The sequence below is a fragment of the Leptopilina boulardi genome, unplaced genomic scaffold, assembly GCF_019393585.1.
Source record: "Leptopilina boulardi isolate dan_hultmark-lab unplaced genomic scaffold, ZJU_Lbou_2.1 LbouV2_330, whole genome shotgun sequence".
NCBI lineage: Eukaryota > Metazoa > Arthropoda > Insecta > Hymenoptera > Figitidae > Leptopilina > Leptopilina boulardi.
In genome coordinates, this window is record NW_026137897.1 from 2,685,597 (window position 1) to 2,698,354 (window position 12,758).

The 12,758-nt window shown below is 28.3% G+C and overlaps 1 protein-coding gene and 1 non-coding gene across 3 annotated transcripts in view; both read left to right on the plus strand.

Annotated features, from left to right (window-relative positions):
- The window catches only part of LOC127285220 (uncharacterized), an 80,202-nt gene extending 67,444 nt beyond the window's left edge, over positions 1 to 12,758 (plus strand). Inside the window, exons 6-13 of one of the 2 annotated variants that reach the window (XM_051311108.1) lie at positions 694 to 1,035; positions 1,398 to 1,511; positions 1,592 to 1,767; positions 5,765 to 6,071; positions 6,160 to 6,241; positions 6,320 to 6,464; positions 10,168 to 10,357; positions 10,501 to 12,758. In XM_051311108.1, coding sequence (XP_051167065.1) covers positions 694 to 1,035; positions 1,398 to 1,511; positions 1,592 to 1,767; positions 5,765 to 6,071; positions 6,160 to 6,241; positions 6,320 to 6,464; positions 10,168 to 10,357; positions 10,501 to 10,652 — 1,508 coding nt within the window. In that variant the 3' untranslated portion in view covers positions 10,653 to 12,758. The remainder of the gene's footprint in view (positions 1 to 693; positions 1,036 to 1,397; positions 1,512 to 1,591; positions 1,768 to 5,764; positions 6,072 to 6,159; positions 6,242 to 6,319; positions 6,465 to 10,167; positions 10,358 to 10,500) is intronic. The other variant, XM_051311110.1, reaches the window with a different exon arrangement.
- Positions 5,359 to 5,477, plus strand: LOC127285343 (5S ribosomal RNA). The gene has a single exon (XR_007843591.1). It is a non-coding gene; the product is annotated as a 5S ribosomal RNA (ribosomal RNA).

A 12,758-nucleotide genomic window follows, 5' to 3' on the forward strand; every position in this document is an offset into this window, starting at 1 on the left:
GTTTCTACGCCTCTATGACTGGGCGCTGAAGTCGCCTATCATGGATACGCTCTCTTTACCTGTTTCACTCTTGCGGGTTTACCTTCACATTGCCTGTAGTATCACCAAGGTTGCTATCTCCATTATCTGCTAGGGCGTGCTTTGTTTTTGCCTGACTGACAAGATCCTGAAGAGTCTTATGTCCATCCTTAATAATCATGTTGACATTCTTCTGGATTTCGCAAGACTTTACCATCTTGGCGACCTCCTCTTCAATCTTTTGAAAACCCTCAGCTTTTCTTGATCTAACTAAAATCAAATTTTTACAGATTAATTGTGGATTTATTTCATGTCAATTTCGAACTATTCCGTACTGATCTCCGATTTATTTTTTCCTCCAGACTAAATGCTAATCAATACGGATCATTCTCGGATTATTTTCGTCTAATTTCTCAACAAATTCAGATTGATCTTTCTGTATTTAATTTGAAATCAGTCCTAAATTTTTATTTATTTGTGACGCTCCACGAGAGAAGGGACCTATCTCCGAAATAATATTACTCTTAGTTTACATGTACGGTGCACGGAAAACTGAGCCTAATGTTATTTCGGGGATAGGTCCCTTCTCTCGTGGAGCGTCACATTTATTATTATAATTTTTTAAAGACTTGATTAATTTAAGAGTAATTAAATGATAAAAAATTATTTTAATAGGAAAAGAAGCGTGTAAGACGAAAAAGAAGTTTGTATCACCAAAAATTGGAGTAAGTGAAGATAAAATCAATCAATACGCTGGTTTAAATTATTATTCGGACAAGGAGCATCTAGTACAAAATGAATCGGCTTGCAAACTTGCTTGCGAAATAGAAACAGAATTTCTCTGCAGATCATATCTTTATCGAGGAGCACCTTTATCGAGCAACACCTATAATTGTCAACTTTTTCATTTGGATCATTGGACACTTCCTGATGGACCCAACACATATTTAAATGCCGAAAGACCTTTAATCGATAATGGAGATCGTATTGGCTCTTACTATGAAAACTATTGTGAAAGTAAGTATTGTACATACAAGAAGTTATTAACGCGATTTTATTTTTATAAAAAATATAATAATTTTTGTGCCAATTCGTTGCATCAGAAATATATTTAAAAAATTTATATCACTTAAAATTTTGTTGAATTAGAATTCCTGTTTTCAGTAAAAAGTTGTGTAAAGTGTTAATTACAATTTTAATCATCACAAATTGGCAAAAAAAATTACTTTTTTTGAAGAAACAAAATTGCTAACTAATATATATTTACTATTCATGTCTCTGCAAACACTTACCTCTCTAGTTACATATATATATAATTCTACTTTCTTCTTTACGGTGTATTATTATCTTTTACTACTATAGTTTATATGTTTTCTTAGAAGAACCAGTTCCTTCCATCACCACCACTGAAGATCCTTTCGGAAATTCTGGATTCAAGAATGATCTTCCAAAGGAACAAGCAAATTGCGATAAGACCGGAACATGCTACGATGGTAAGATATATTCGAGTCAATATTGATTTTGTTTTTGAAAATTGTTCAAATTTTTAACAAAATAAATAATTTTTTCTTAGTATCTGTGGACTGTAAAGACACACGTATTGCTGTTCAAGTTAAAACAAATAAGCCATTTAATGGACGCATTTATGCTTTGGGTCGTTCTGAAACTTGCAATAACGACATCATAAACAGCGATCTTTTCAGACTGGACTTAACAATGAGTGGTCAAGATTGTAATACGCAGAGTGTGGTAAGTATCTGTAATTAAATGAAGAAATATTGCCAAAATTGTATTAAGGGATCATTTCAAATCATTCCATAATAGAAGATGATATTTTGGGACGAAGAACTTATTAACAGTAATTCTTCTTGAAATATTAAAAATTTATTTATCTATGCAGGGGAAAAAAATTTGATTACAAAAAAAATTTCAAAAAAAAAATTTCATTTGAAAATTTTTTTTTGAAAATTCTGTAAAATTTACGCAAACTCTCCATGTGGTTTCCACTCCTACAAAATATTGAACGCCGAATAGATGTAAATAATTCCATGGTACAATTTTCCATGGGAAATTTTTTTTTTAATTTTACGGATTTTTAACCATTGCTGAAATCTTGGAAACCATGGGAAAATTAATTTTTTAATTTTACTAATTTTTGACCATTGCTAAAAACTTGCCAACAATGGGAAAATTAATTTTTTAAATTTACAGTTTTTGGACCATATTGCTAATAAATCTTGCCAACCGATGGAAAAAAAAATTTTTTTTTTGATTTTGAACTATTGATAAAATCTTGCGAGCCATGGGAAATTTTTTTTTTAAATTTACGGTTTTTAAACCATTGCTAAAATCTTAAAAACCATGGGAAAAAAGTTTTATAATTTTTTTGATTTTAAACCATTGCTAAAATCTTGCGAACCATGGGAAATTTTTTTTCTATTTTATGGATTTTGGAGCATGGTTAAAAACTTGCGAACCATTAAGAATTTTTTAAAATTAATTTTTCATATTTCGCATGATTTTTGCAATGGTCCAAAATCCGTAAAAACCCTAATAACACAAAATATCTTGGGATATATTGATAATATCCCGCAGATATCCTAGGGATGTCCTATGGATATCAAAAGGATCTCTTAAGGATATCCAAAAAATCGGCGGTTTGGATATCCATTGGATATCCCATGAATATCAGAGGATATCCACAGGATATCTTCTGGATATCTCTATAGACTTTCATAAATTTAAAAATATATGTTGAGATATTAAATATCCCGTAAATATCATAAGAATATCCCACGGACATTTTGAGGATATCCCATGGATATCCTGCGATATAATATCCAATAGATATTTTGTGGATGTCTTAGGGATATCCTGTGAATATCCTATGGATGTCCTGTTTATGTCCCACAGACCGGCGGTTTGGATATCCTAAGGATATCCCAAAATATCCTAGGGATATCCCAAGATATCCTGGGGACCATTCTAGGATATCGACCATTGATATGGATATCCTATGGATATCCTAAATATATCCTACGAATATCCTAAGGATATCCTATGGATATCCCAAGATATCATGGGGACCATTCTAGGATATCGACCATTGATATGGATATCCTAGGGATATCCTTTTGTTATGAGGGAAAGAAAAAAAAAATTTCCCATTATTTTCAAGATTTTAGCAATGGCCCAAAATTAGTAAAATTAAAAAATTAATTTTCCCATGGTTTCCAAGATTTTAGCAATGGTTAAAAATCCGTAAAATTAAAAAAAAATTCCTATGGGAAATTGTACCATGGGAAACATGGTTTTTGAGATTTTTGCCAAGGTTTAAACCATTTCCACGTGGGATATTATGTTAAATGCAAGTCAATATTTTCTAATGTTAAATTAGAATATATATTATTTTATGTCGGTTACCGTTTAACAAAAAAAATTCTACTATTTCAGGCGCACTTATTTGCATGGAATAATCACACTGCACTAAAAATTTAATATGTAAATAAATTCACAGCTTTGCACCCATAAAAAAAATTCATTATGGGAAACATGAATAAATTTTAAAAATCAATTGTTAGAATTTTCATTTAATTGAATTTCATTAGATATAATTTTTTCTTTAAGTCGAATTTCATTTGTTTCGAATTGATATTGTGCAGAATTTTTCATAAAACCTATTTTCTATATTTCTTACGTCTCAAAAAATAGAGAAATAATTCGAATAATTAAAAATTCTGTAAAGCGAATTTTTAAGCGAATATAAAATTTTTTTAATATAGAAAATCGGTTTAATGAAAATTCTGCTAAAATAATAAATCGAAAAAAATGAGATTCGGCTTAATGAAAATTATATTTAATAAAAATATATTAAATGAATATTCTAACAATTTATTTTTATGAATTTATTTATGCGTTCCGAAAAAAATGTATTTGAATTTTTAGAAAATAATTAATAATAATTATGAAATTTTAGCGAATTTTTTTCGATAATTGTAAAATATTTAACGATTTTATAGAAAATATGCTAAAAAGCAAAAATTTTATATAAAATTATTTTTTTATATTAATATTTATTATAAAATGTTTAATAGTAAAAGATCTAGCAAATTTAGTTATTTTTACTTTTAAAATAAATTTATTCAAACTATCGTTTTCTATATTTTAAATATTCAGTTATATTTAATTAAAAATCGTAAAAAGAAATTAATTTTTGAAAATTTATTTTTTTTTTTGAAAAAATAGCTAAATTAGGTTTGATATAAACAATTATTGGTAACAATTACTAAAATTTGAATTAATTATTGAATTTTAAAATTAATTCTTGGTTACTTTATTTGCATTTGAAAAATTGTTTATGTAAAATAAAACTCGTATAATAAACCGTTACCTAGTTCTAAAAAAAAAAATTTTAATTAAAATTTTATTAGTTTTTTTTATTGTATATTTTTATTAAAATTCATTGATATAGAATACTATATTTTACAAGTTGAGTATTTTAATTAAAAATAGGTAGTAATTGACGTTATCAACAAGACGACATCTATTAGATGCCGTTTGAACTCTTTGATTTAAGCTCTTTCATGATAATTGCCAGAGTTCTTTCAAATGCACGATTTCCTTCTTTAACAATTTATTTTTTCAGAACGCAAATTAATTTCAATTTTGATAATTATTTATTGATAAATTCATTGAGATGTAATTATTTCTAATTATCATGAAAAAAAAGTTTTTACCAATAGAGTTCAAATGGTATCTAATAGATGACGTCTTGCTGATAATGTCAATTACTACTTATTTCTATCTATTTTTTGTCGTCTTACCTTATAAATTTTATTTAAAAAACTTAGTTTTCCTATAAAAAGAGTAAAGGAAATATCCATATTAATTATAATTCAATTATTTTCAAGTTCTGAATTTTATATTTTTTAAATTTAGTATAGTTTTTACAAGTTAAATATTTTACAATTTATTAACATTTCGAAACTATTTTATCTTACAAGGATTAATTTTAATTTATTCTTTTTTTAAGGAACTACAAAAGAATAATTCTTAAATAGGTTTTGCACATTACATATCTGCACTGTAGACTTTAATTTCTCAAAATTGTTTTTTTTTATAATGAAACCAAATTTATATTACTTTTTTGACTATATAATTGATTAAAAATTTTTTAAACTAAATTGTTTATTTAGATAATATTTTTAATGAATTTTTATAAAACAACTAATTCTGAGATTTTTTGGGGGGGCTAATCACGATTTCGAATTCAGTTTTTTAAAATCCAATATGGCGCCTGAAAGTTAACTATTTGGACAATTTGTAAAACTTATTATTTCAGCCAACGCTCATTTCACTGTGAATTCACTGGTTCTCGTCCGATCACCAAAGTTAAGCACAATTGAGCGCGGTTAGTACTTGGATGGGTGACCGCTTGGGAATACCGCGTAGTGTTGGCTTCCTTTTTTTTTTTTTTAATTTTTATAATTTAAAATTTTACAAAATAATTTTTTAAAACTGATTTCGAATTCGTGATCAGCGACCCCAAAAAAACCCCGCGAGTTCAAATCCAATTTATCAAGAATTTTTTTTTTTTTTTTAATTCAATTTATAAATATTCGACATTGGTTTTCGTATTAGTTTTTTTCCGTACTGTATTATTTAATATGTATATTTGGGGATGCACCAATTTATATTTCTTAATGCCTTCACGGTGACAGTTGGTTTAAAGTTTAACATTTTTAAGCTGCCTGTTGACCTGCAGCGTGACGGTTTTCAGACTGGTATTTACTCCAATACGGTTGTATTGCAACATCATTCGGTGGTAATGACCAAGGCTGACAAAATTTATAAAGTCAAATGTACTTACGACATGTCTTCAAAGAATATTACCTTCGGGATGATGCCAATTAGAGATCCAGAGATGATAAGCATTACCAGTGCACCTGAGGCACCACCTCCAAGGATAAGAATCCTCGACAGCAGATCACGAGAAGTTGAAACTGTTCGTATTGGTGATAAACTTACATTCAGAATTGAAATCCCAGAAGATAGTAAGTATTTTCACTAATTTATTTAAATAATATTTCTCTTTTCAATTTGAATGTAGTTTTAAAAAGAAATTTCTTCCCTTTATTTCAGCTCCTTATGGAATTTTCGCTCGAAGCTGTGTTGCAATGGCTAAAGACTCAAAAAGTACTTTCCAAATTATTGACGACGAGGGGTTAGTAATTATTGTTCGTAAAAGTGCGTCTATGTGTTTAAAATGAATAAATTAATGAAATCAAATGATTTTTATCAGGTGCCCATTGGATTCTTCAATTTTCCCAAGCTTCACACATGACGGAAATGCTCTGCAATCAGTTTACGAGGCATTCAGGTTTACTGAATCCTATGGTGTAATCTTCCAATGCAACGTCAAATACTGTCTCGGACCATGTGAACCGGTAATTATAAATTATATAACAATCTTTAAGACATTTATGCAGAATAGAGAATTTAAATTTTATGTAAAGAACACAGAAAAATTAAAAGGTATTAAAATAAGTTGCAACGCTTATTATTTTAATCCATTTTGGTATTAAAATAAGCAAAATTGGATTAAAATAATAAGCGTTGCTGCTTATTTTAATGCCTTTTAATTTTCTGTGAATATAATTTGTAAAAAGAACATAATCACATTTGGGGAGTTATAATAAATGCTTCATCTTATAAAGTAAAAATTTAAGTTTTCAATTTTCAGATTAAAAAGATCTAATCGTAAAAAGAATGTAAAAATTACTTTACTGAAGGAGAAACAATTGTCAGGGGCTATCTAACGATTTCTACCAATACGATTAATTTTCCAAGAGTGCGGTATCAAAAACAAATCGTAATTCGAGTTTCATATTCTTATTAGATATGTGCATTACAATATGCAATCCACATGACAGTTTGAAAGATTAAACAATAGAGATGATTCGTCTAAAAATTAATTAATTTAGGATATAATTAATCCCTTAACTGACATGGCAAAGATTTGTCGGCCAAAATCTTTGCCACCGGCAGTTAAAGATTTAATTTATTTTAATTAATTAACTACTAGGGAGCTTTCAGAGATAAATCTATTAATTTTTTATGAAAGAGTAATAATTTAATAATTTATAATCAAATTATGATTAATCATTTAAAGTTGATTTATTTACAAACTAAAAATGTTAATTTAAATATGTGACGCTCCACGATGAAAGGGACTTTAAGTCAAGAGCAGATAAGGTCCCTTTCACCGTGGAGCGTCACATATTAATTATTAATTAATTATAATTAATTATTATAATTATAATTATTATAATTAATTTAATTAGTTTTCATATAAGAAATATTTTAGTTATTAATAGTTTAGATTAAAAATTAAGATTTCTGTAATTCTAAAACAACGCGAATAATTTTCTGGTGATATAAATCATATCTATTATTTTTTGTATTTTTATCTTCAAATATTGATAGAAAGTGAATTTTATATTTCATTCAGATTAAATAATAAAATCCACAAATAATTTATTTAACTAATAAAAACTGTATCGTCAAATTATAAATAATCGTTTAAACAAGTAGGGGAATTTTAAAAATATAATAACAAAAAGCAAACAAACTAAATAATTATTGCAAAAGTTCCTCTAATTTAGTTTAAAAAGTGAGAAATAAAATCAAAGATATTTAGATAAATATTGAGTAAGAAATAAAATAAAATAAATAAGAAATTTGATTACATTCGCAAATTTCCATTATAATCTGACAATCTTATCTGATGTTATTATAGTTAGCACCTGATTATTTATTCAATAATTTAATCCAGAAATGTCTCTTTAAATTTAGACAATATAGCTTTTATTTCTTTTGTTCCTAAATGTATGTTATGCGGGTGATAATTATCTAAATATTTATGTTTACGCGGTCATTCAACCACTTGTTTGAACTCATTTGCAACTCATTTGCTTCTCAGAATCGATGTGTAATCAGAAATTTATAAAATAGAAATAGATATACTAGAATATTTAATTAATTAAATTCTCATGTTGCGTTGCCAGGTATTTTGATTATATCATAAAAAAAGGAAATATTTTTAGATAATAATTTAATTTCAATGGAGGGTAAAAAAAATAAAAACAAATTTAAGTTATTTTTGTCAAGTTGCGACGTTTCAATGGTTTGGTTTACCGCATCTTGCGCTTCGAGGTGCATGAATTTTCTCCGCAAATTTCAAATGGCCTAACACTTAATTGACCTAAATTCATTTGGCCTAAAAGTCATATGGACTAACTATTATTTGGCCTAATCTGTATATCATCTAATTCTTATTTGGCCTAATCTTCCTTCAATCTAACCCTCATTTGTACTAATCGTCATTTGTCCTATATTCTCATTTGGCCTAATCTTAATAAATAACCTAATTCTTATTTAACATAATATTTATCTGCCCTAAATCTCATTTAGCCTAAATTTTCTGTAACCCAATACTTTTTAGCCTTTTTTTTAATCTAACCTAATTATTTCTTGGCCTAAACAAAATTTACCATAATTATCATTAGAAATCATTTTCATCTGGCCTAATTATCATTTGGTCTAAACGCCGCCTTAAACCTAATTCTCATTTGGCCTAATCATACTATAACCTAATTATTATTTGTTCTAATGTTTATCTAACCTAATTCTTATTTAAAATTTTTGGAGAAAATTCAGCGCTTTGTTTGACCAATATAATTCGCAGGGCAATTTTTACAATTAAATTTGTAAACAATATAGTCGCACTTCTCGGTTTGATCTTTATCAAGTTTTACAATAGATTTAACCCTCACAGCACTAGATATCCTAGGATATTCCAAAAACATCCCTTGGATATCCTAGGGATACACCAGGGATATCCTAAGGATACTTTAAGGATATCCAAAGTAGCGGCGGTTAGGATATCCTAGGGATATCTAAGGATGTCCCTAGGTCGTCCCAGGGATATCCTAATCATTTTCCCGGATATCTAAGGATGTCCCTAGGACGTCCCAGGGATATCCTAATCATTTTCCCGGATATTATTAGGATATCCTGTGGATATCCTTAGAACGTCCCAAGGATATCCTCAGGACGTCCTAAGGATATCCCTGGAATAATTAGGGATGTCCTTAGAACGTCCCAAGGATATCCTCAGGACGTCCTAAGGATATCCCTGGAATAATTAGGGATGTCCTTAGAACGTCCCAAGGATATCCTCAGGACGTCCTAAGGATATCCCTGGAATAATTAGGGATGTCCTTAGAACGTCCCAAGGATATCCTCAGGACGTCCTAAGGATATCCCTGGAATAATTAGGGATGTCCTTAGGACGTCCTAAGGATATCCACAGTATGTCTATATTATCTTATGGGTTAGAATATCCTTGAGTCGTTCTAAAAATGTCCCTAAGGTATCCATAAAACGACCCTAACATACAAATTAATTAAATAAAAATGGAAAACATTTTTTTTTATGTATTTATAATGTATTTCCAAGATATCTAAAATGATTTACCTTGTCTACACAAGAATTCTTTTTTCTACTTTTTCTTTAAAAAATCTCTTGAAACCAACTCAAGCGCTAACTATGAAACACTTGCTCAACTTTATACATATTTTATGTTATTTGGCACAAATCTAGCCCACTGCTCCATGTGGGCAAACAGCCGAGTTGTTCTAGATCTTAGCGATATTTCTAGAATATTTTAACGTTATACCAAGTTTATCCCAAGAATATCCCCACGATATCACTAGGATATCCCTGGAATATCCCAGGGATATCCCTAGAATATTCTCAGGATATCCCTGGAATATCCCAGGGATATCCCTAGAATATCCTCAGGATATCCCTAAAATATCCTCAGGATATCCCCAGGATATCCCAAAAATATCCTACGTAACGGCAGTTTGGATATTCTGAGGATATCCTAGGATATCCTATGAACGTTTTCAGGATATCCTACATTAGTTTAGGATATCCTCAGGATATCCTTTTGTTGTGAGGGAAGATTTGTATTATAACAATCGCGGAATTGAATGAATATCTTCTAAAACAATTAAGATTACTTAAATATCAAATTTTAGAAAAAGTTTATAATGAAATCATTGATTTTATTTTATATTCCAGGCAATGTGTGAATGGGGACGTGATTCTGTGGAGTCTTGGGGCAAAAGACGTAGAAGGAGTGTTGTAAATTCCACTGAAGAAAAGTCGGAAGACATGACTCTTTCACAGGAAATTCTTGTATTAGACTTTGGTGATGAGAAACAAACTGACTTCCTGAAGAATGACGCCAGCATAGATTTCAATGAATTGGGTAATTTTTATTTCTGAACTATATATACGTTAAAATATTAACATTTTACTGTTTCTATTTAAGAAATTTTGAGAAAATGAAATGAAAATAAAATAAATGAATGTATAACTAAATAAATATTTTCTTTGTTTCTGATTTTGCAGACAAAACCATAACAATTGAACGACCATGCCCAACGGCCGGCTCACTTTTGGCAATGCGAGTAACGTGCGCTCTTTTAATTCTCATTTACATCTCCACAATCTTCTGTTATTACATGAAGAAATGGCTGACACCTCGCAAAATGATGCCTTAAAAAGTTTTTTTTTTTTGACTTTTATAACTTGTGCAAAAAAGGGAAAATTGTATGTGAGATGAATGAACTGCTAGAGATAGAGAAAGAAAGAGAAAAGGTGCGAAGAAGCTAAGACTCAAAACATATAATATAAATTTACACTTCATACACATATAGAGTATACTCAAAAAACCACGTCAAGTTATTATCAAACGTAAAACGTGATTAGCTTATGACCATCATTCAACGAAGACATTTGTCGATAACTGACATAATTACATCTATTGCAGATAACACTTTAAACATTACCCTAACTCATTATTATTATACTAATTTTGATCATGTTACAATCATTTTTTAATTTTGGTTTTACATTTTGGTAAATATAAATTCGCCCTTTGATTTGTAACTTGTATCAAAACTAGTAGTAGTATTTAATTCACGCTTGATTAACTTCTTTTTATAATTATAAAAAAAACTTAGTTTAAAAATATAATTTAAGATTTAAGCGACAACTAGGCTTAAACATCTTTAAAGCAGAGATGGGTTGTCACTCCTAGAAGCGCTTCAAACTCAAAATTTAATTTATAATATTAAATTCTATTTGAAATTCCTACATTATGCTTTTAAATCTCTAGTACTTAGTTTTCAGAAGCTATTTTCAAATTAAAAGCTTCTTTGAAGAAAAATTGTGCAATAAAGAAAGCAAAGGATTATTAAATTCAAATAGAATTTTTTTATTATAAATAATTAAGGCTGCAATTTAAAGAAATTTAACGAATGATTTTTATGTCTGTGTACGAGTGCAATTTTAATATTGTACGATTATTCAATTATTCATATATTTTACAGCTTAGCATTTTTTTTATATTTAAACTTGGACTTTACTGGTAGCGATAATTTTTATTAAACTAATCAAAGTACTCAGTAATTTTCAAGTTTTCATTTGTCGATAGTAAATTCTCTTATTTTTTTTTCAATTGTATTTAATTATTTTAATTTTTAAATTAAATTATTAAATTTAATTTACAATCGACAAATTTAAACTTAGTTTTAGAGAAACAATATTGGTTTCGCGACGAAAAATATGTTTTTTTGAGAAAAAAATTATGTATATTATATTTATTGTATTTATTTAATTTACTTTTGTCGAAATTGATTGGAATTTAGAAAAATTGGATTTAAAATTCAATCAAAAAAAAAAGTATTTTGAAAAAAAAAATTAACCAAAGTTAAGGCCCATGTGCAGTTTTATATATACGAAAAAGAAGTCGTCGCGAAACATAAATGCAGTTTCAAGATATTCTTTTAGTTAAATGAGCGTTTGAATGATTCGGGCATCTCGTCAATACATTTTGCATGTATTTTTTTTTTTAAGAGGAGTTTCAAAAACTCCACTATATTGCCAAGTGTACTTATTTTCACAGACTGACATTCTTAATGCGCCAACAACACGTTTTTTTTTTTTTTACAGAGATCTTATTTTTTGAAAAACAATTTTTATTTACAAATTTAGAGCCAAATTGAACCGTAAAAATTCAATTCGTTCTTTTACACTAAAAAAAAATTTTCAAAATTAAATTTCTTCTGCTTTTCTAAATTTTTTTATATAATTAAAAATCTATGTGTTGTTGATGAAATTCCAGTGAGATAATGGAACACTCATAATTGTAAAAAAAAAAAAAAAAAAAAATTTCATAATGAGATTATATAGACTGTAAGAGAGAGAGAGTTTTCTAATAGAGATAGGAAAACTGGAACAAAAGTATCTGTATTAGCCAGGTTGAAGATGGTTTCCGGTTAAGATATGCTTATTTTAGCCGGCAGAGGGGAAGGGCAATCGATTTGCAAAATTAGCTTATAGGTATTCTATAATTCGTATATGTGTATTTTATAAAGTAGCATTGAATAGAAAAAAGAAAAACAATTCTCGTAGGCTTCAAAAAAAAAAAATTAATAATAATAATAATAATTAAAGGAGAAATAAAATGGAAAAAAAATGTATATACTACAACGGATAGTAAGCCTTTGTCCGACGTAATCACACATACATCATGCATCACATTTATTTGTATTCTATTTATATACACATCTGTTTTAATAATTAAATGAAATCAATTCTGATAA